We start from the raw sequence: 25668 nt of genomic DNA on the forward strand, positions 1-25668 counted from the left end.
GTACTTTTTGCCCTTTACAATTGCGTCTATGTTCGGAGTAATTGTTCTTGTGCATCGTAGGCGCAGTGTGCAGTTTAAATTTCGATCATACAATGCGTTTCTCAGGCACGTCTTGTTACATTTCATTGCAGAGAACAGTTATTCACAAACATACATGAAACCGAACATTGATATTATTGTAGCCACCAGTTTGTGCAAATGAGGAAATCTATCCTGAGGGAAGTGTCTGTAAAATTCAAAAATGTTTTTCTTGTTCTGAAATTTGTCTCTGTATTCTCTGTCACACTGCAGGTCAATAATTTCTAGTTGCAGCTTGGGACGAATCTCTTCAATCGCTGAATATGGAGAGGAGAACAGATCAGAATCACTGCCTAGTGCTGTCAGATCTTGAAAGCGTTGATCAAATTCTTCCTTAAGGGCGACTAAACTATGTGAATAACGTTCACAGTCTTTGTGAACATCTTGCATGGATGATAATTTAGGAAAATGAGTTAGATTTCCTGTTTCCAGCTGACTCACCCGAAGTGTCAATTTCATTTTAAAAGCTCGTATTCGATCTATGAAATGAGTAATTAGCAGATCTTTACCTTGTAGTGAAATGTTCAAAGCATTCAGATGGCTAGTTAAATCCGCTAAGAATGCGAGATCACATTTCCATGAAGGCTCTTTCAATTCAGGAACACACATGTTATTTATTTCCATGAACATATTTATCTCATCTAATAGTAAAAAATTCGATTTAATAATTCGCCACGACTAAGACAGCGGACCTTGCTGTAATAAGGCAGGCTACCATACTGGCTTTCTACATCCTCAAGAAAGCTTTTAAATTGTCTGTGTTGTAGCCCATGCTTCCTTATATAATTGGTTGTACGAACAACAACACTCGTCACATTTTTTAGAGTGACACTCTTTGCTCATAAGTTTTCCTGGTGGATCACACAGTGAACGCCCCTTATTTCATTCGGCACGGTCAGTTTTTGCATTTTCTCCTTCAACAGCACAACGAAACGAAACCTAATTTTTTCCCTGTCATCGCTGGTGCACCGTCTGTAGACACTGAAACTAAAGAATTCCACGACAATCCTATATTTTCAACACTTTCTTCAATACTACTTAAAATATCACCTCCGGTTGTAGTGTTCTTCATGGCTACTACAGCGAGGAGCTCCTTCCTCACCTGAAGATCTCTATTAACACCTCTAATAAATATGGAAAGCTGCGCTGTTCCAGTGATATCAACACTTTCGTCCAGAGCTAGAGAATACGCCATAAAATCTTTATAGATATTTGCAAGCTGGCTCTGGACGTCGTCTGCCATGTCCTGTATGCGACGCATAGTGGTCATGTCAGATAATGGCACAATCCAAAACTGTTCAACTTGAGATGGGCACAAATGTTCCGCTGCAACTACCAAACATCTTTTATTAAATCGCCATCAGTGAAGGGGCGCAGGGATTTTGCTAAAAACAAAGCAATTTTATAGCTCACTCTGAGAGCTGCCTCAGTTGATTTTTCTTCGTCATCCAGATCTTCTTCGGATAGTATCCTTTTAAGTTTAATAACTTCCTGTGCATGATCTGGTCCATCACATTTTCCACTTCCGTAGTCTTTCGCGTGGTACGACATATGATGTCGCTGCAAATTAAATTTCCTAAAAGAATTCAGCGTTTTGTGACATACTAAACATTTTGCAACACCATGTTTTTCTGTAAACAGATACAATTCCACCCAATGGGGGTTGAACTGCGAATGCATGGTTGGGGTTACACAACGGCGACTTGACATGATTCTTAACCAGCGAAGTGACTGTTAGAGCTGATCGTAGTACTTTTAACGTTACACAGTCGGCGCGAATTCAATAGGCACGCTGCGGTCATATTCATACGTGCACGTGCATTTCCCTTCCCTCCCCTTCCTCCCAACTCCGCAACCTTGCACCTGCTCGCGACCACGTGCCTGAGCAGATGCGAGTACTCACGCTTAAATCCGGCCAGTTGTTAAGCCCTGGTGTATATACATATTTAATGCCGCAATATCCTTTCTTTCAGGAGTGCTAGTTCTGCAAGGTTCGCAGGAGAGCTTCTGTAAAGTTTGGAAGGTTGGAGACGAGGTACTGGCAGAAGTAAAGCTGTGAGTACCGGGCGTGAGTCGTGCTTCGGTAGCTCAGTTGGTAGAGCACTTGCCCGCGAAAGGCAAAGGTCCCGAGTTCGAGTCTCGGTCGGGCACGCAGTTTTAATCTGCCAGGAAGTTTCATATCAGCGCACACTCCGCTGCAGAGTGAAAATCTCATTCTGGGAGGGTATCATCTGAGTAATGACCAGATTTCAGTTTTTACGGGAGTGAAAAACGAAATTGTAGTGAACTTTATGCTACCCCATGGACCTGATGCTGGATGTAGGTTTCCAGCTGAAGAACAGCGACAACGCCATCAATGCTCACTTCCTGTTCACAATGTTTTGAAGATTGTCAGTGCTCCAGTTCCTATTGGTACAACAGGAAGGCATCACTCTATATCAAAGGAAGATACTGATGCAGTTCATTACCCGGCTAATTTCAGTACAAAACAGACTCCACAGAAGTTGTATAAATTGAAACCTTTAAGTCTTTGGAACCATTTAAAATGATTGAAAAATGAGTCTCTTTCTCACCTTTCAAAACTAACATTTTGTTAAATAAGGCAAGGTTTTGATTTTTATGAGTCTGTTATGTGATAATGTGGTAATAATACAGGTTTAATGTATGGCAAAGATTTCAATTGTTTATAAAACCTGTTCAACCTAAAAGTGGAAGCTCTCCTTTCCAGGAAATGTAAACTATGTGCTACTACTCAACAGAAAAAAAATATGGATTTGCATTTTTGAATATATGTACAGCAAAATATCTGGAACTCTTCCAGGGATACAACACTTTAAAATTTTTTCCAAAATTTGCATCTTCAAAATGGTATGCGCAGTGCCATCTTTGTAGTCCTGTATAGAAAACAAAAAATGTGTGTTCCTTACTTAGTCCTTCATTTCAACATATGCTACATTCAGTAATATCCGAGACGATGAAGGTAAAATTTTTTCCTAGCCTGCCTGAACTGATACGGACTATGCCTTTTGCAACATCGAAACATACCGTAAATTATTTTTGTCAGACACAGCTAACGTCTTATGATGGAAATATTGCTTCAAGGCTGTTGAAAGTAAAAGCAAATATTAGTTTCCTTTACGATGGGAAATAAAAGACATTTCTTGCATGACTCTGTGTGACACCAAAACTTTTCTTGTTGAAAATATTAGAGAAAGAAGTCGTTATAACTAAAGTGATCCCCAAGATTTTATTATAAATGCAGAGAATTAAGATGTTTGGTTTCAGTGAATCTCTTGTGCACGACTCAGAGCGTTAATGTCAAGGAAGAGCTGTGTTTGAAGAGAGTACTGCAATTAGGAAGCAGAAAAAATGAGAAATTATAGAATCAACTGTTCAGTCCATGTCTGCAGTTCCAAATTCATATACGCCTGCAATCAGTTTGGATAGTCCAGCACTGCCTGTATAGCAATTCCGTCTTTAAGAATCACCCAGATTGTAAGGGAAAAGAAATCTGTGAAACATGCTCTACTAAAATATCAAATACATCAACCATCCATGGACACAAAGTTATAAGACACTGATATTTTTCTAACCCATATTACTAAGGCACTGTTGGAATTTTTGCATTTTACGTTCTTGCCTTGGAACAATAGTGATAAATAGTGAGAGCTGTACTTTACTTGGCACGGGTGTCATTCGCAAGCCGAGGCGACTACTGCCGAGGTGACTGCAGCCGATAGAGAAGTAAAGTGCTCTCCTCTCTGTGCCTCACAATGCAGTCTGGCAGCTCAGCCTGTGCGGCACTACCTGCAGAAGGCAATGTCCCACATCTTTTCTACAGTCTGTCACTCAGCCTCAGCCTGACACTGAGTTTAAATCGGGTAGGGCTCCCTCATTTATCCAAAATCCTTGACCCAGAGAACAAAATATAGTGCTTCTTCAATTACATCATGTTACACAGAAAGATATGCAGCATACACCAGCCAAGTCTAGCGATGTGTTAACAAGTTGAGGACTATCACAAAAAAGTGAAAGTATCGCGTGACATAAAAGTGGATAACTCACCTGTGTCACAGGCAATTCCTCAGTTTCTGCAACTTTTGGTTTCTGCTGATCCTCAGACATGTTTTCAGACACCTGCATCAGAAAAGTCTGACATTACTCACATTGAAAAGATTAAATAAATCATTCTGCTGACACTTCCTTGAAGAATAAATATCTCAAATGTTATGAAAACACACAGATCAGTGGTGTCTTCAGATAATACGTAACGATGATGATGATGATGATGATGATGATATGTTTCCTTAAAGGCATAACACACTATCATTGTGTGAGTAACTTTCAAAAACGAATAGTGTTCCATTTCTGGAATTCAGGTCAGTGATAGCATGACAATTTTGTCTTTTTCGGGGCATGCTGCAATGATGGTGACATACAGGATAGATCAGGGTCAAATGCAGAGCCACAAAGATGCTGGACCATACACTGTGACTGTGCCATAGTATAACTGCCACCTCATGCCCACAGCTGTAAAGCTATATCGATAGTTGGGGTTCAATGCAGGTCACTGCGATTGGAGTGAAACTGTTAACATCACTGGTTTCCGCATTGTCTGCTCACATGCAACCTCGGCCCCTACATATCGAGGAAAATATGAATAGCATTCCCTATAAGAGTTAGACTTCAGAGCCCAAACACAGACATATGCCGTCTCCTTCAGGCATCTTTGCATGTCTTATGCCACTGGGACATAGCCCAGCCCTTCTGGTACAGTGACAGGTGTGGGTCCTTTCCTGGCCTGACAATCCTCCTGAGCTGTTGTGGAAAGCCCACATCCAGGATCTTGTTCAGAAACTAAATGCTGCTTTATTTACCATTAGAACAGTATCTGAAATAAGTGACAGTTCAACACGAAAAGTAGTCTACTTCGCATATTTTCATACATTTATGTCATATGGTATTATTTTTTGGGGTAACTCTTCTGATTCAAAAAGGGTATTTCTGGCTCAAAAACGGGCTGTTCGAGCTATATGTGGTGTAAGTTCGAGAACCTCTTGTCGACCCCTATTCAATAGTCTGGAAATTCTGACATTGTCCTCACAGTATATATTTTCCTTAACGTCATTTGTTGTTAGCAATATTAGCCTATTCCCAAGAGTTAGCAGCTTTCACTCAGTTAATACTAGGCAGAAATCAAATCTGCATGTGGAATGCACTTCCTTGACTCTTGTGCAGAAAGGAGTGCAGTATTCTGCTGCATCCATTTTCCACAAGAACTCAAAAATCTTAGCAGTAGCCCAAACTCTTAAGTCTAAACTGAAGAGTTTCCACATGGCTCACTCCTTCTATTCTGTCAAGGAGCTCCTGGAAGAGCTAAAAAATTAAGCGGGTTCCAGTGTTACATTGTTGATTTCCTTTATTTAAACTTAAGACTTATCGCCTGAATATGTTTTTTATATTTCATTTTATCTGTTTCTATTATCGTGTTATAATTCCATGTATTGAATCGTTCCATGACCATGGAGACTTCTCCTTAATTTGGTCCCACAGAACAATAAATAAATAAACAAAAATGAGTCACCCATTGATCACTTGGAAGGAAGGAAGATTAGAGTTTAACATCTCCATTGACCACAAAGTCATTAGAGATGGAGGACAAGGTTGGATTTGGAAAGTATGGGGAGAAAAACTGTCCTTGTCCTTTCAGCAGAACTATTCTGGCATTTCACTTAACCAATTTAGGGAAATGATGGGCAATTTAAATCTGTATGGCCATATGGGGATTTAAACTCTTCCTCCAAAATGTTACTTCAGTGTGCTGACCACTGCATCACTTTGCACATTACTGATCATCTGGGATACAGCCAGTCGGCAACTACTTCACCTGTGTCACCTGGCAGTCACTATCAAAACTTTGTGTGCTCTCATCCAAACTACAAGGAAGGTAATTTCATGACAACAGGATGTCTTTGAGTCTGATCCACATTCATCCACATCTATATTCTGCAAACCACCATGAAGTGCATGGCAGAGTGTACATTCATTGTACCAGTTATTGGGGCTCTTCTTGTTCAATTCATGTATGGAGCACAGGAAGAATGATTGAACACTTCCGTGTGTGCATACTTATTCGAATCTTATACTCACGATACCTATGTAAGCAATACGTAGGGTGCTGCAGTATGTTCCTAGAGTCATCATTTAAAGCTAGTTTTTGAAATTTTGTTAGTAGACTTTCTTGGAATTGTTTACGTCTGTCTTCAAGAGCCTTCAGTATCTCTGTGACACTTCCCCATGGATCAAACAAACCTGTGACCATTCGTGCTGCCCTTCTCTGTATACGTTCAATATTTCCTGTTAGTCACACACACTTGAGCAATATCTAGAACCGGTTGCATGAGTCATTTGTAAGCATTCTCCTTCAAAAACTGACTGCACTTTTCTAGTATTCTACCAATAAACTAAAGTCTACTACCTGCTTTATTCACAACAGAATCCACATGATCATTCTGTTTATTCCTGCAAGTGTTACATTCAGGTATTTGTACGAGTAGGCCAATTCTAATTGTAACTCTCTGATATTATAGTCACAGGATACTACAGTTTTTCATTTTGTGAAGTGTAAAATAATATATTTCTGAACATTTAAAGCTGGTTGCCAATTTTTCCATCAGTTTGAAATCTTATCAAAATATTCTTAATATTTATGTAGCCTTTTTTTTTTTTTGACAGCACTTCATTATAGATAACTGCAAAAAGTCTGACTTTACTGTTCATATTGTCTGCAAGGTCTTTAACAGACAACATGAACAGCAAGGGCCCAACACACTTCCCCAGGGCACACCTGAATGTACTTCTACATCTGATGATGACTCTCCATCTAAGATAACACACTGTGTCCTCGCTACCAAAAACTCTCCAATCCAGTCACAAATTTCATTCGATACCCTTATGATTGTACTTTTGACAATAAGCACAGGTGTGGTCCCGAATAATATTCTTTTTGGAAATCAAAAAACACTGCATCTATCTAACTGCCTTGATTCAAAGCTTTCATTATGTCATGTGGGAGACGTGTGAGTTGGGTTTCATGTGATTACTGTTTTCAGAATCCTAGCTGGCTGACACTGAGGAGGTCATCCCCTTCAAGATTTCTCATTATGTTGGATCCCACAATATGTTCTAAGATTCCACAACAAATCGACGTCAAGCATATTGGACAGTAATTTTGTGAATCAATTCTACTACCCTTCTTGTAGATGGGTGTGACCTGTGCTTTTTTTTTTCAAGGAACTGGGCACAGAGTTTTATTTGAGGAATCTATGACAGACTATAGCTGGAAGAGGGGCTAACTCAGCCACAAATTCACTATAGAATCTGGTACGGATTCCATCAGGCTCTGGAGCTTTCTTAAATTTTAATGATTTCAGATTTTTTCCCTTATTACTTATTTCATTCATATTTTAAGTGGTACGAGGATTAAACTGGGGCAATCCTCCAGGGTTTTTCTTTTTAAAGAAACATTTGAAAATTGCGTTAAAAATCTCTGCTTTTGCTTTACTAACCTCAATTTCAGTTCCCATCTCATTTGCTAGGGACTGGGCGTTAATTTAGGTTCAAAATGGTTCAAATGGCTCTGAGCACTATGGGACTTAACTTCTCAGGCCATCAGTCCCCTAGAACTTAGAACTAATTAAACCTAGCTAACCTAAGGACTTCACACACATCCATGCCCAAGGCAGGATTCGAACCCGCGACCGTAGCAGTTGCGCGGTTCCAAACTGTAGCGCCTAGAACCGCTCGGCCACTCTGGCCAGCTAATTTAGGTGCCACTAACAATCTTTACATACGACCAGAATTTCTTTGGGTTTTGTGAAATATTGTTTGACAACATTCTGCTACTGTAGTCACTGAAGGCATTACGAAATTGCTCTCTTGACAGCCAAATGCATTTCATTCAGCATCTCTCTATATCTGTCTCTATCTACATTCAATGAAAACAATCAATTATTGATGAAATTATTTAATTGGATGGTTAAAAAACCTACTCACCAAGCTGTGGCAGAACACACACATAAAAGGCTGTTGTGACTGGCAAGCTTTTGCAGCAGTGGCTCCTTCTTCAGGCAGAAGGGTTGAAGGGGAAGGAAGAAGGGGAAAGGAAAAGAACTGGTGAGGTTTAGGAAAAGGGTAAATTTTGGGAAAGTCACCCAGAACCGCGGGTCAGGGGAGACTTACCATATGGGATGAGAAGGAAAGACTGTATCAGTCTTTCCTTCTCATCCCGTACTCCTGGACCTCTCCAGTTCTTTTCCTTCACCCTTCTTCCTTACCCTTCAACCATTCTGCCAGAAGAAGGAGCCACTGGCTCTGAAAGCTTGCCAATCACAACAGTCTTTTATGTATGTGTTCTGCTGCTGCTTGGTGAGTCTGTCTACATTCAGCATTTCCAACTTCAGTATGTGGTGATTTCAAACTGTACTGAATTCTCAAATGTGTTAAGACCAACTAATGACATCTGTCCCTTGCAGTGTTGAAATTTTCATGTGCACTAGTCTGTATAAAGGTACTAGGGGTACACAACTTGGCAGATTAGTTGGAGGTGTTATACACAAGTGTGATAAACAATGAATAATCAAGGCTGGGTGAGAAACTCTTTAAGAGCAGTGGTGACGTGGTTCAAGGCAGAATTCCTTATTGGATCTGCTTGTTGCTGTGCATTTTCCAGCATTCCAGCAAATTATGTTATGCAAACTACCAGACAAGAGTACAACATAAACTGTAGAAGGCCGGTGCTGTCAGGATGTCCTATTACATATGTACCAATTGTAAATACTTTAATACTTTGGACTTGTTTTGAGGCTCCTTACAAATGCTTGGCTGCCAGTCCTGAGGAGGAATATATGTCTGAGGAAGAATGGTAACAGAAAACACACACACACACACACACACACACACACACACACACACACACACACAGACACAGAGAGAGAGAGAGAGAGAGAGAGAGAGAGAGAGAGAGAGACGCTGAGTGGCAGAGTGTGCAGGGGTTAGAATGCCACAAGGCGCAGCGCATCGTTAGTTTGTGGGGCAGGGATGTCAGGAAAAAAGGAATGAAAACCGAAAGGAGCAGTGAGAGATGGGCAGGTGTGTTGGCAGAGGGAGCCTAATAAACCGGATGGGAGATAAAAATGCGGGAGAGAAGATAGGACTGATGGGGTGGAAACTATTGGGTGGAGGGTGTGGGGATGGTATGTAACAGTAGGTTGAGGCCAGGATAATGATGGAAGTGGAGAACATGTTGTAAGGATAACTTTCATCCGCACAGCTGAAAAAAAGCTGGTGATGGAAGGGAGGATCCAGATAGCTCAGGTAGTGAAGCAGCCATTGGAATAAATTATGTTTTGGTCAGCTCAATGTTGCACCACAGGGGGTTCTCCTTTGCTCTTCGCCATAGTTTGGTGGTGGCAGTTCATCCTGATGGACAGGTGGTTGGTAGTCATACCAATGTAAAAAGCTAAAAGCTAACAATGGAAAATGCAGGATGGATTGCAACAATATTATGGAAAGGAAAGTTGCTACTCAGCATATAGTGGAGATGCTGAGTCACAGATAGGCACAACAAAAAGACTCTCCTCACAACATTTAAAGCTTTTGACCGTTACACAGGACTGCAGTCTCTGGCAACTGAAACCACACTGTGAGCAGCAGCACCACTGCATGATGGGAGTGGCAGCTGTGTGGAGGTAAGGAGGAGGCTGGGGAGGGGAAGAGAAGGGATAGTATGATGGGGGTGGCAGACAATGAAGTGCTGCAGATTAGACAGTGGGCAGGGGCGAGGCGGCGAGGGGGGGGGGGGGGGGGGGAAGGTAGCAGAAAAGGAGAGAAATAAAAAGGCTGGGTGTGATGGTGGAATGACAGCTGTGTAGTGCTGCAATGGTAACAGGGAAGGGGTCGGATGGGTGAGGATAGCGACTACCAAAGGTTGAGGCCAGGAGGGTTACAGGAACATAGGATGTACTGCAGGGAAAGTTCCCACCTGTGCAGTTCAGAAAAGCTGGTGTTGGTGGACAGGATCCATATGGCACAGGCTGTGAAGCAGTCACTGAAATGAAGGATCTCATGTTAGGCAGCATGTTCAGCAACAGTGTGGTCCACTTGTTTCTTGCAGACAGACAGTTTGTTGGTTGTCATGCCTACATAGAATGCAGCACAATGGTTGCAGCTTAGCTTTTAGGTTACATGACAGGTTTCACAGGTAGCCCTGCCTTTGATGGGATCGGTGATGTTACCGACCGGACTGCAGTAGGTGGTGGTAAGAGGATGTATGGGTCAGGTCTTGCATCTAGGTCTATAACAGGGGTGTGAGCCACGAGGTAATGGATCGGGAGCAGGGCTTGTGTAGGTTCGGTGGACCACAGAATACCAATGTGGGAGGGGTGGGAAGGATAGTGCGCAGGACATTTCTCATTTCCGGGCACAACGAGAGGTAATCTTAACCCTGGTGGAGAATGTAATTCAGTTACTCCAGTCCTGGGTGGTACTGAGTTATGAGGGGAATGCTCCTCTGTGGCTGGACAGTGGGACTTTGGGAGGTGGTGGGAGACTGGAAAGATGCAGCACAGGAGATTCGTTTTTGTACCAGGTTGGGAGAATAATTGTGGTCAGTGAAGGCTTCAGTGAGACACTGTGTGTATATTTCAAGAGGGACTACTCATCACTGCAGATGCAACGACCACAAGCAGCTAGGCTGTATGGAAGGGACTTCTTGGTATGGAACAGGTGGCAGCTGTCAAAGTGGAGATATTGCTGGTGGTTAGTAGGTTTGATGTTGACGGAGGTAAATGCATTTTAGACATCAACTGTACTAATTATTTTTAATTCTTTACCAGTTTTGGTCATATTGACCACTGTCACAAGAAGAAAAAGTGGTACATCACATGGGAAACAAATTCATCTTGCCTTTAAATGGGTTGAAAGCCATCAAAGTTACAAGGTGTTACCCAAAGCACTGTTACTGTGACCCTAAAGAACATAAAACTGGCCTTTAGTACATCACAGCTGAGTATGAAGGAAATGGCATCAGGACTAATCTCTGCAACAGGAAACTAAGTTTTGAACTGAGGTATGTATACAGTGTTCATGATATGAAAGAAAAATACAACATATTTATTAATACAGTCTTCACCTTATTTGAAAACTGTTTTCACCAAAAGTAGCTCACACTAGGCCAAAATCTAGCAATGGATTACTCAAGCAATAAAAGCCTCTTGTAGGCCCAAAGGAAAGTGTACCTGTCAGTCAAAAGCAGCATTCATGTTGATGCTACAGTCACTACAAGGTGTACTATGGAATATTGAACATTATAATAAAGACATCGAAACAAATGCACTAAGAGAAAAAGATAGTACCATCACATAAGAAAATACAATGAGATGACAAAAGTCATGGGGTATCAATATGTGCATGTTCAGATGGCAGCAGTATTATATACACAAGGTGTAAAAGGGCAGCGCATTGGCTGAGCTGTCATTTGTACTCAGGCGAGTCATGTGAAAAGGTTTCTGATAGGTTTATGGCCTAATGACGGGAGTTAACGGTCTCTGAACATGGAAGATAGACACATGGGACATTTCATCTCAGTAATCATTATGAAATTCAATACTTCAAGGTCCACAGTGTCAAGAGTGTGTTGAGAATAGCTAATTTCAGGCATTGCCTCTTGCCAAGGACAACATAGTGACTGATAGCTTTCACTTAATGACCTAGAGCAGTGCTAACAAACAAGCAACACTATGTGAACTAACCATAGAAATCAATGTGGGACACACGACAAACATATCCATTAGGGCAGGTTGCGAAATTTGGTGTTAACAGGCTATGGAAGCAGAATACTAATGTTAGTGCCTTTGCTAACAACACGACTACATGGTCTGCAGCACTTCTCTTGGGGTTATGACCATATTGGTTGGACCCTAAATGGCTGAAAAACTGTGGCCTGATCATATGAATGCCAACTTCAGTTGGTGAGGGCTGATGGTAGGTTTTGAGCGTAGTGCAGACCCCATAATGCCATGGATCCAGGTTGTCAACAAGGTACTGTGCAAGCTTGTAGTGGCTACATAATGGTGTGGGCTGTGTTTGTATGGAATGGACTGTGTCCTCTGGTCCTGCTCAACCAATCATTGACTGGAAATGGTTATGTTCAGCTAATTGGAGAACACTTGCAGCCATTCCTGGACTTCATGTTCCCAAACAATGATGGAATTTTTGTGGGTGACAATGTGGCATGTCACTGGGCCACAATTGTTCACAATCGGTTTGAAGAACATTCTCAATGATTAAAGAGAATGATTTTGCCCCACAGATCATCCGATATGAATTCCATCAAACATTTATGGGACATAATTGAGAGATCAGTTCATGCACAAAATCCAGCATGAGCAACACTTTTGCAATTATGGACTGCTATAGAGGACGCATGGCTCAATATTTCTGCAGGGGACACCCAACAACTTGTTGAGTCCATTCCACATCGAGCTGCTGCACTATGCTGGGCAAAAGGAGGTCTGACAAGATATTAGGAGCCATCCCATGACTTTTGTCGCTCAAGTGTAAAGACAACATGGAATTTAGTTAAGGGGAAGACTGATCAATGAACTGCAGTGCCCCGCAGGGTGGCCCAAATCAGGAGTATCGGGAATTATCGCGGAATTTCACGCATCTGGGAATATCATGGAAATATCAGGGAATTTCATAAAATATCAGGGAATTTTTTTGCGACTACACAATATCCTTTTTATTATAGCAGAGAGAGGTTATTTGTGCCAGCACAATCTTCACAATGTAGTATCCTATCTATCGGCTGCAGCTGGAAGCTTACGGTGCATTATTGTTTGACATGATATTGTAATTGTTGAGATCAGTATTCATGCCTGTTGTTCTGTGGGATAAACTGTTGAAACTGAGTCGTGGAACATACTATGTATATATAGTAGTGTTTTCCAAGCAATACAGGTACTGTACTTTTTTTTATGTGCAATATATTAGTTCAGCACTCAGAATCTTAGCGCATATTGTACATTTACAAACTGCCATGAAGCTTCTTGACTGTATAGATGCTCTAGGTTAATTTCATATTTTGTATTACAAAATAAGTACAGTTTCTGAGAAGGATTATACCTACAACAAGCTTTCAAAAATCTTTGTTACTTCCATGTATCATTTATATTGACAGGTAACAGTAAAAATTTAGGCCATTGCATTCAGCACGACAACACACTTTCAAAGTTATTAGATGACTGATTCAGATTTTGAAGTTTTGGACAGAAGTTGTCAGAAGCGATTTTAAGAGCACAAAATGCAAGTTTTGCAATGTTACATTTTCTTTAAGCAGTATGGGTACAACGGATGTCAAAAATTATGCTACAGGATTAAAAAATATTAGCAAAGTTAAAATCTACAAAATACCACTCATCTTCAAAGCTTTTTAACTTGCCTGCAACATACTAGAACTGAGAAAATTAAACATCAGTCACCGAAAAAATCAACCATTTCTCATCCAGTCATAAATCAAGATAATGAACTGAAAATTTGGAATCCCTAAGTATTCTCAGTCCCTTTCTCTTCCAAGAAGAAGTAAGCCATGCAGAAGTACTTTGGTGTATTCAGACACTGATGACTCGCAAGTAAATGTGTTTAGCTGGAAGTGAAATACAACTGTTAAAGTTCAACAACAGTGAAATAGCCAGAAGAATGGAACTTCACTGAGCTAAAATTGCCTACTCAATTCTTTGTGGGATAGTTCATTATTATACAGACAGACTGAGGGAATGTATTACTTCTTGTAATCATTTTGTTATAAGATTTGTTAATTCACTCAATAAAGCTTGTCAAGAAACTCAAATGGATATTTGTGTATCTACTAATCTTCATCGTACAAGGGCTTCTGATCTACTTCTGTTGTTCAAGGAAATGCTTCTAACTCTTATACACCTTAATAAAAGTTTACAAATCTCAATGGATTAATTATAAATTTTTCAAAGATCTGAAATCTGAGTTGCAGTTTACTAAAGAAATCAATTATCCAGTGATACTTGACTTGGGAAGTTGCAGTCTTCATATCATGCATGGTGCATTCAAATATGTAACTAAAGCCACCAACTGGAATTTTAATGGCAATTTATCATTTGTTTGAAGACATACCAACTCGTACTCAGTTATCAGAGTATTCACGATTAATTCTTTAGCCTAAAAAAATCTTGTGCAGTCTGTTTGGTAGAAAATTAAAGTGTTGCTGTCCTGCTATTGAAAGTGTCTGAAATTTTAAAAAAATGGAGGAGGGTTTACAATCAGTGTGTATACATGGACAAGGAAAAAAAATTCCCAGATTTCCCGGTTAAAAATACAGTTTCTCCCGGGTGAAAACATACTTTTTTCCTGTTAACTGACAGTATATTTTCTCTCGGAATTGTATAACTTATAAGTCCTTTGAATGATTGTAGTTTTATACACGGGAGCAGAATTTCCCGGCACTTTAGAAAACTAAACACGGGGAGGGGGAGGGCGAGGGGGGGGGGGATCTTTGATGTGCAGCAACATGTATGCATTGAAATCGAGATTGCAATGCACTTTTGTAAGCCAGTCATAGCTCACGTCACGTGATCTCGCCAGCTGATGACAGCGGGTATTCAGAGCTTAGGACACGTGATGTCATCCAATAGCAACATCACTGTTAAGTAGCGCGAACACACAAACAGAAAAAGTGAATGGTTTAAATTAATATACATAGTGTTGGTACTCGAAACGCAAAGCTTTCACATATAATATTGGTCTGCAAGATTAATACGCAGCAAGAGAAGCTAAGCTTTCACATACATTGTTGGTCTTTTATGCGCGTATTACAATTTAAGATATATCACATACATGTGCCCGTAAATTTTTTAATAAAGACATAAGTGTCTGATCTTCTGGGCTCGAAATTCATCTAAATGGATCATCATCAAAGAGTTGATTTTTAAATGAGAGTCAAACGCTCATCGCACATTATCGTACATAGATCCGTTGTAACTGCCAGACTGGTACTTTGATGGTAACGCTTTTCAAACCACCATTCGGAATATTTTCCTATGACCTGTTAGAAATAGGTTCGTTTCAGCAGTTGTCAGAGAGCGCCAGACGACAGGCGTCACCACGCTTTTGCTGCTACGATGTCACAGGGAGCCCGTATGTTCGTACGTGTAAAACATTAAAAGATCGTACATTATGTCAAAGGAAACAAGACATCAGAGGATACTCCAAGAGCATCGGAATTTCGTGACCCATATTGAAATGCGCACATTTGAAGTGCATATTCGTATGTCCATATTTCCAGTTAAGTAGGCCACAACCTGATATTAAGTTTTTCAATGTGGTTTTCGGGATGTAAATTTTCTTGGAGTACCAGTACTGTGTTATCTCATGTTTGGTTCTTTATTATGGCATAATGCCATACGTGGTACAAGTTGAAAACGTGCACTTGAAATGCAACGAACAGTGTGTGGAATTAAACACTTCGTTTCAAATATATTGTCTGCCTCAGCGGAAAAGATTGATAAAAGAAAATTTATTTAGCAAACCAACAAAAATAACTTCATTGTTCTACAAGGCAATTAATGCTTGACTGTCAGAAAGGTGTAAATCAGAAATCTGTTTTGTTTTCATTTGACACGAGAGCAGTAAACGAAGAGGAAACAGCGAAATCACTAAATGTAAACACGGGTCTCGTGGAGACTACCCACTTCCCCACTGTAACTCAGACTTCTCTGCGCATCAGCCCCAGATCTACGATATTTCGGAACCGGCACAATACCCTGTCACTCCCTCGAGCATTTGAGATAGGACGTCAAACATTTTTAAAAAATCGAATTTTCAAACATATGTTCATTATGTAGAGCACATCTTTCTGAAGAGTCTGATGTATAAAACGTGTGTTCGAGGAAATGTAAGACATGTTATTTGGTCTTAAGTGTGCCAGAAGTGCAGTGCCACCCATCTTCACACAGCATTCTTCTATCGCATGTCACTGTACTTCGCTCTGTGGAACTGAAACGTGTATATTTTTTAATGGATGCCATCAAACCATATTCAGGACAGTGGAAATTAAAATGTCCTGTGGTGCCTCTCCTGCTTACAAACGGTCGGTTTGACATCCTGTCCCTCTTTTTTTTTTTTTAGTCCTTAGCTCCTAGAATTTTTTTCTCTCTAATCTTGCTGCAGCTTTACATAGCGTGATTTTCTTTCTGCGAAAGAATCTATTACCTCATCAAAGTTTGTCAAACATTTTGCTACATGAAAAGTCGAAATGTCGTTGTCTAACATTGAAAATGCTGTTAATGCAAATAGGATCCAAGACTGGTGTGGTTTCCCGATCTGATTACGTCTGTTTTGTCACTGTCTGCTAGATAAAACAAAATAGGCCTTTCTAATATGGCAACGATTGTAATACACACCAAATAAATGAGACTGTTTTGGCACAAACGGTCTTTTTTGTAACGACAGAATATAATTCACAAAGTACCAATATCAAATGCCTATTAGGCCTACTACAAGCAAAAAGCCTTACGTTAGGAAATAGTTTCACACTTCATTCATATGCTCCAGTTTTCCAAGTATGAGCTCGAAAAGTAGTAGTACAAAATTTTTATACAAACTTGGAATCGTCATACTGTTCCATAATTTGTTGTGATGTCCTCATTTCTTTTCCTTCCTCTTTCTAACAAACAATGTTGTTATCACTAATTCTGTAACTATTCCTGCCGATGTCAAAGCTTCTTCGCAGGTTAACTCCACTAACTCTGCCAGAAAACTTTAATTGCTCAACAATTAATATATGAGTATACCCTAAATGAAACAAAGGAGATGTTGCAACTCTTGATGCTCCAAAATCTTTAATTCATTCTGTCCAGAACTTTTACGTAAAAATATTCAATAATTTGATCTACCAAATATTAGATTTTTGATTTGTACTACTTCATACAAGTCATTAGCTTATTTTTGTGTTACTCTTTTTGAATTATGTACATTTTATGAGATTTTAAAATATTTATAAAATACCGACTGTGGCAATGTACCCAAAAATGAATAAAATAAAAAATAAACTTTTTAAATAAACATACTTAAATGTGTCGTCTTAATTTTTGAGTTTCATATCGGATTTAATTATTGACAGTTAGAAAACAAAACTTTAATTGCATTTATAATACAAATCAAATTTCAAGTCAGGGAAAAGTATTACAAACTTTAATAGAAAACTGGAAATATCAAGGAATTTTTGAATCATTGGTTTGTGGCCAGCCTGCCCTAAACACTCAGCTTTGCCAAAAACTGATAAGGAGAACTGCCCCATCTGGCCCGTAATTACTGTATGATTAGTCAGTGTCACCAGCTATGTTGCGTTTAATAGTACCATATACAGGGTGTCCCACTTGCCTTGACCACCCTAAATAACTGTTTGTCCAGATGGAAATTACAAAATGTTTCAAGCAAATATTCTTTATATGTTAGGGGGACATCAATCAGCATGATTGCCTTCGTTGTAGCTTTGTTTTTTACAAAGATATCAACAGCGGTAAATGGCACCCTGTATTTGTTATTCGGTAATTCATTTCCTCTCCTAAAGACCTATTCAAAACTGTATCACAGTGTACCATTCACTGAAACACAACATTATTAATTACATATACAATACTGACTTTGAGCCTGGGATCACAAACTCCTCCACTTGGTGGAGTTGTCAAAAAATAAATGAAAACCAAGTAAAAACATAACACAAAATTGACTTTGACTCTCCTGTACCATTGCCCAGGAGAAGAACATTCAAAGGCGCTCAAAGTGGTGACCCTGGACACCGGTACACTCATTGAATGAAAGAATTATTTACTGCTTCCAGTGTTGCGTGCTGAAGGGAATTACTAGCAAGCACAATGTATTCCTGCATGTCCTCTGGAGTTGTTGGGATATCGTGATAGACAATGTCTTTAATGTATCCCCAAAGAAAAAAATACAGAGGATTTAAATCAGGAGACCTAGCAGGCCAAGTAACTGTTCCTCTTCGACCAATCCATCTGGCAGGATACCTTCGGTTCAGAACACGACGTGCATGCAAGGCATTATGTGCTGGACATCCACTGTGTTGATATCACATAAGCATTCTGGTTCTTAGCGGCACTTCATCCAGAAGAAGAGGAAGAATTCGTCTGAGGAAGTTGGCATACTCTGTGTTGTTTAGACTACCATTGATGAAATAAGGACCAATAATTTTAGTACCAAGCATCCCACACCAGACATTAACTCGCCATTGTCGCTGATGTTCCACCTGTCTAAGCCATTGTGGGTTGTCGCTGGACCAACAATGCATGTTCCTTGTATTTACCTGTCCCTTGTTTGAGAAGGAACATTCATCAGTAAATAGAACATTGGAGAAGTAGTTCAGGTTGGCAAGGATTTGCTGTGCCCACTGACAGAACTGAACACGATTCTGGAAATCATTCCCATACATTTCTTGATGTAGGTGTACATGGTAAGGATGGAACTGGTGACATGTAAGAATACGATGTACATTGGTTTTAGGAATGCCAATCTCGTGTTCAAGCTGTTGTGTGCTTACATGTGGATTAATAGCAATGGAAGCAAGAACATTAAATTCGGCAGCTTCGTCTGTGGGAGTGCTATGACAATTTCATTATTGTGGGTTGAAACTTCCTGTTTCCTGAAGCTCCGCAACAAGACAAGAAAACATCCGTCAGGAAGGTGGGTTCTTGTCAGGATATCGCTCTCTGTACAGTTCCACTGCCTGCGTAGCATTTCGCCTACCTTCAACTTCAACAAAAACAACAACAACAAAAGAAATGTTATGTCAATGTGGTTTGTAGAAAGGACACCCCTGACTGTATGCCTACTCTACACAACCGTGTTTAAAAGGACTAAACTACTGTACTAAATGTATCCATACATAATAAAACAGTATTGCAATTACTATTCTGCTAACTTACATTCCCCATAGATCACTAGCATTTCTACATTTGGTGTACATTCTACTCACACAACTCTTCGACTGACGGAATGACAGGTGTGCATTCTACTTACGTTTACATTTGTCCTCTGTCAACGTCAGCATGTGGATGTGTTCCATTACCTTGAGTACCTGTTCCATTACCCCGAGTACCTGCACTAAGTGCTGTTAGCGTCAACGTCATTGTTGTGTTATGTAATTAATAACGTTGTGTTTCAGTGAATGGTACTCCGTGATACATTTTTTAATAGGTCTTTAGGAGAGGAAATGAATTACCAAATAAAAAATATAGGGTGCCATTTAAAAAAGTCATACTGCTGTTCACATCTTTTTAAAAAAACACAGCTGCAATGAAGGCAATCACGCTGATTGATGTCCCCCTGATGAAGGCAATCATGCTGATTGATGTCCCCCTGATGGCTAAAGAACATTTGCTTGAAACATTTTGTAATTTCCATCTGGACAAGCAGTTATTTAGGGTGGTCAAGATAAATGGGACACCCTGTATATAAAAAATACACAGTCATGTTCAGCAGCACATTTCACCTGTGTATAAGTGTAATTTGTTTTATTCTTTTACATAAGGTGCATGTACTGTTGTCGCTGGAACACTGATCTGACTTGGCTCATGTACACTACCTGTACAACCCCAAATGAATCGCGTAACTTGTGTGCATTTTTATACTTCGTACTTGTTGATGTATGCACATAATAAATTATACCATTCTTTTCTCTCTTATTTTAGTTACACTGAAAATCGGGCTATAATATTCACAAACTGGTCTGCAAAATAAACATATTTAGTAGATGTATAATGAATTTCTTTTTCTTATACAACACAGCAGCTGTGAGCCTTGTCCATTTCACCAGAATATGGGGAAGGCTCAAGATGAAATACATTTCCTTGAAATTCATCCAACAAGTTTCTCTCTGAAACCTGACTTTCCTGCAACTACAAGGGGCATTCAATAAGTAATGCAATACATTTCTTTTCTCAGCCAAGTTCAGTTGAAAAAAATTGAGAATTTGTTGTGGGACATCATGGAATATTTACACTTCTGTTGCTATTGTTTCATGAAGTTCTGTTAAGTGGCAGTATTATGCATAGCCTTCAAAATGGAATCTGTAACTGATGCGCGTTCCAAGCACAGAGCTGTCACTGAGCTTCTTTTGCAGAAACCCTGAGCATCACAGATATTCATAGGTGCTTGCTGAATGTCTACAGAGACCTGGCAGTGAACAAAAGCACTGCAAGTCCTCGGGCGAGGCATCTGTCATCATTGCAACAAGGTCGCAAAAACCTATGCCAGCTGGCCGCACATAGCTGTGACTCTTTCAATGTTGGAGTGTGGACACACTCATTTGAAGTGGTCGACAGATCACAATCAAAACACCTTGCTGCACAGCTGGATATCTCTGTTGGTAGTGCTGACAAACCAACGAATTGCTCATTATAAGGCTATTCGTGACAATATTTTGTTGAACATGAAAAATAGGTTCATCACTAAAAACTTGAAACAAAACAGAAATCCCAAGAGTGGCACCCATCACCTCTCCTCAGAAGAAAAAGTTCAAAGCCACACCCTCAGCCAGTAAAGACATGGCAACGGTCTTCTGAGACTTGGAAGGTGTTATTCGGTTTGATGTCCTCCCTCCTGTGGTAACAATCAACTCTGAAGTGTACTGTGCTACCCTCAGGGAACCGAAGAGATTTCAGTGTGTTCATCACCACAAAAATGCAAAGTACTTCTCCTTCTCCATGGCAATGCAAGGCCTCACATAAGTCTGCTTACCTGAGAGAGCTTACAAAACTTCATTGTACTGTTCTTTCTCATCCACCCTACAGCCCAAATCTCGCATCTTCCAATTTTCATCTTCTTGGTCCAATGAAGAATGCACTCCACAGAAAGCGATACATGGAAGATGGGGAGGTTACTGATGCAGTAAGACTAACTCCATTATCGACCAGCAGAGTGGTATCGAGCGGGCGTACAGAACCTAACAGGAAGATAGTGTCACACTATACAGAGATTATGTCGAAACATGGGGTTTTGCAGCCAAAAGAGTGGGGAATAATATGATGTACTGGAATCCTGAATAAAACCAAGCTGCTTTCAGACAAAAGTGTTGCATTACTTACTGAATACCTCTTGTAGTTTTATATGGTTGTTCCATATTAAATAGCTATGCATATTTTATATTCATGATCGCTTCCAGTGATTATTCATCAAGAGTGTAATCAAATAACAAAGAGGGTTTCCGCTTATGCAAACAAAATATATAACACACATTTGTGTGGAGGGTCAGTCAATGGTCAAGTGACAGTCCTTTGCAGATGTTTCTGGAATTTTTTTGGTATTTTCTGATGTGGCCTCTCTTTCAACAACAGCATCATCCATGAAAAGCCTGACAAAGTTTACAGTACACACCAGATCATTCATGCAATTCATGAACAGAAGCAGTGTTTATAGCACTTCACTGGCGTACATTCAAAACTACTTTACATCTGATGACCTCTTCCCATTGAGAAACACTGCAAGACATGGGGTAGGACACAATAACTCTTTTAGACATTTGTATACTAACTGTTGTTTGTGTTAATTTATTTGCATTTTCTGTGACCATGCCAAGGCTTTCAATTGGGTAGATCACAGAAATATACTAGGGAAACTAAAATAGTATGGCATTAGAGATTTCCCCTTTCATGGATGGACTCATATCTTAACAACAGCAAAAGGTCACATTAGGAGTAAGATTGAATTCTGAGTGGGGAAATATTACATATGATGAGCTGAAAGGTTTTGTGCTGTTCACAGTCTACACAAATGCTTGGAAGACTCTTCAAAGACTGAAATGTTTGCTGATGAAACACATTGACAAAGGGCTCAAACACATCCACACCAGACACAGCTAAGATGATAATGGAACAGGCTTACAGCTGAGTCACAACAGACTGTTTAGTCTCTAATCTTGCAAAACTAGAATGCCACTCCAAACAAATAAAAATTACTTTGACATACTGGAAGTACAGGAAAGAGGGCAAATGCAAATGAATCTGAGCATGTGAAGTTCCTAATTACCCAGTTGGAAAATAAATTCAGGTGGCACCAGCATGTGCGTAAGGTAACAAGAGAGCTCAGTTCTGCCTGCTTTGCATTCATAAATTTTTCTCCCCTTGTTGACCAGGCAAGATTGCTATCACATGTTCACTCATTTTGGCTGTATGGCATACTTTTATCTATTTACATATTCTCTGCATTGAACCATCAAAATGAAGGCTTTTGCAAACCTCAGAAATAATATTAATTACACTTACTTGTTACAATTGTTGCACCTTATTACATTTATTACTTTACAGCTAATATACTACAGGTTTATACAACAAACAATGTATTAAAATTGACTAAATGAATATAAACATTTTTATAACAGAAAATATTTTAATTTTGTGTTAAAATTATTCCCATTATATGTTCTTAGAGAGACCTGTATTTTGTTAAGCTAAATCAAACTACTAGCATATGAGCTTTGATCTGTCATTTTTAATTTCATTCCTCACCAAAAGTAGTTATATTTTGCTCTGCTGTTGTGATCATGTACATCACTTCATTTGATAGGCTCAGCTGTTTGACCAATAAAAATGAAAGTAATTTAAAAGTTTGTAAAGGATATACAGTTAACTACTTGTGATGCATAAACTCTTCATGACATGACTTTCTATGGCCTATTCCGGGTATTACTGCCCTTTTGTGCAACAGCAATAATCTTTTTAAGTGCACATCAGCTGTGCAGCCCAATTATTCAATTCCATAGTTAAGAAAAGGGGTAAATTATTCCAGAGTATACTATTTTTAGTGTTTGGATACACACTATCTTTGTGAGTAGCTAAGGAGACATAAGCCATTGCTGACTTTTCCACATAAAATTAATGTGGTTTATCCATCTCAGATTTTCACCCAATTACACAGCGCAAGAAATTTACAGCTGCCAGATTATTCTGTTGATATGTTACATAAATTATTCACATTGATGTGGCAAAAGCTGCCTATTTTAAATGTCACTAACTGAGATTTGATAACATTCTCTTTGACATCCTGATTGTTGAAGTATTTACTTAATTCTGTTACATCACTCCTTTCACATTCTAGCAAGGAATAAGATTAATGGGTTGTTCAATGTCATTCATATATGAGGAACAAGAAAGGACCAAGGATTGAGCTGTGATGTACACCTTGTCTTAGTGTTAAAACTGATTCAACATGTATGTAGCTACAAGATGCATCAGTGGATTTACGATACAATATGGCTAGTGGCCAGTCCCTTTTCTTTATTTTTTAGAACCAACCTATGATTTATCTGAGTTGGAAGCTTTTGTCAGTAGTCTAAAGAGATACCTGCAATCTGCATCCTTCAATCCTACTAGCAGAACACTTCTTTGAAGAACTGTGTAATTGCTGAGGTCACGCTTAGCTCTTTTCTAAATCCGTGCTGAGAATCTGTAAGGAGTTTGTGCTTTGAGAAGAATGTTCTAAACTGAGGTAGTACAATACATCTGAATATGTTACTAAAGATGGGAATTAATTATATTCGTCTATAGTTGGAGACATCTTCCTTAATTGCCTTTTTTTATACTGCTTTCATAACACTCATTTTTAGGACTGGGAGATACATGTTCTTCCTAAAATGCGGAAGTTAATCATGTAGGTATCGGGTTTTTAAGTTCTTTTTAAGCCAACTGAGTATTTGCACTAGAATGCCATCCTGTCCTGATGAATATATTTTGCATACTTCTTGTTCATTTACCTCCACAAACTCAAATTCAATACATCAAGTGATGTGTCAATAAGGTCTTGGCCAGTGTACCTGTAATGTGTGTCAATTAGTCAACTGGAGATGTGAAATAGTTACTAAAATATTACATAATATATTTTTTGGGTTTTTCACATTTTTACCATCTTGTCTAATGCTGAATGGTTTCATATTAATCTTTCTGGGACATTTATGTTATTTGTCAATTAGCACCATCAATGTTTCACTTATGTTATCAACTCCTCTGTTGCTTTGCTGTTATTCTGCTTACTAATGCCAGCAATTTCAGTTTTAAGTTATGCAAGTCTTATTCTATTTTTCCTCAAAAATCTGCATGGTAGTAGCTTTATAAAGCAGAACGATTTAAATCACGTACACTCTGCCCGAGTCTAATCAGACCTGAAGGCAGCTTCAATGTAATATTACTTCCATTCTGGCAACATTTACTACCTTTTGTATTTCTCTGACAGGACATAGATAAACATATCTCAACAGAGTTGAATAGAAATCACTCCATTTGTTGCCAGAAATGTCCACCTGGCGCACATAATCTTATTTCTTCTCTGTTCGTTTGTATTTAAAGACACTAGTATTTGTGCTATTCAGAGCTTGTGACTGCACAATAACTTTCACAGTGCTCTCTCATTGCATTTACGCCTTGAAAATGACTGAGAAGTGACCTATTGAAATATCAGCAGTTGTTAAAGATGTCACCTGGCTGCATTCTTGCAAGTCATTTCAACATTTCATATTCTGAGAGAAACTCAAATTTCACAACTTTCATTATTTGTGGCACAGCTAAATTCGTGTACTCAATCACCTGACAAAAGTCAGAATAATGAAAATGTTAGCTTCTGAAATTTACTTTTAAGCATACTTTTAAATGTACCTATTTGCCACTCAACACCACCTCTATGCCATAAGTAGCAATTTATCCTAAATCATATTGACGCTGCTGTAAGTCACATTAGTGAAAATGTTTCTGTTCACGGTAGTGTGTTACTGTTACTCTAGTGTCCAAGCTTAGTATATCTAAAAGGTTATATCAACTTCAGGCAATAGTGAGTTTCATGTTTAGTATTTGAATTTGCATCAATATTAAGGTCATTAAATACAGTTAAGGTCATTAGAACCAGTCTGACCAATAACACCACTAGGTCTATCTCTGAAACACTGTACATGAGCATTTGGTGGGGAATATACCATAATCACTTCATGCTTCGATAACTTAAGATAATTACTGCGAAACACAAAACTTGTCATTTTGACTGATCCATCTTTGTTGTGGTTTTCAAGAAAATAAATTCTTTAAATGTTATATGTTTATGTACTAAACATTCTTCGTTTACATGAAATGTCAAATCTGCGTACAATTTCAAGCTTGTGACAAAATCCTCCATTGTCTTTGTCACGAACAACTGGTCATGATGGCTGCTGCTGTAGCAACCACTTACAGCCCATACACAGCTTGTGATGCATTGGCAATAATTATTTGCAAGTACGTACCCTTCTAATTTATAATAAACTACTTCACTGGATTTTATCCATGTTCAGTTATTACTAACACATTTGGCAGGTGTCCCTCTGCAAATATTTGCAACAAATTGAGTTTGTTTCTCAGATATGTAAACTGAAATGCATTATTTTTGAGAGTGTTATCTTTTCTTGTCGATTTACCACTTCGGATGAGTCACTTTTTTTTTAAGTTACAAATTTTTTTTGCAATG

General features: G+C 39.2%; 1 protein-coding gene and 1 non-coding gene across 2 annotated transcripts in view; one reads left to right on the forward strand and one right to left on the reverse strand.

Moving 5' to 3' along the window:
* Positions 1-25668, reverse strand: part of LOC124802504 (zinc finger protein 135-like) — a 136307-nt gene that overhangs the window by 92001 nt on the left and 18638 nt on the right. The window contains exon 3 of the mRNA XM_047263328.1: positions 4144-4215. Coding sequence (XP_047119284.1) covers positions 4144-4215 — 72 coding nt within the window. The remainder of the gene's footprint in view (positions 1-4143; positions 4216-25668) is intronic.
* Trnas-cga lies at positions 2156-2232 on the forward strand. Its single transcript has one exon. It is a non-coding gene; the product is annotated as a tRNA-Ser (tRNA).

Source organism: Schistocerca piceifrons, chromosome 6, assembly GCF_021461385.2.
Source record: "Schistocerca piceifrons isolate TAMUIC-IGC-003096 chromosome 6, iqSchPice1.1, whole genome shotgun sequence".
NCBI classification, from domain to species: Eukaryota; Metazoa; Arthropoda; class Insecta; order Orthoptera; family Acrididae; genus Schistocerca; species Schistocerca piceifrons.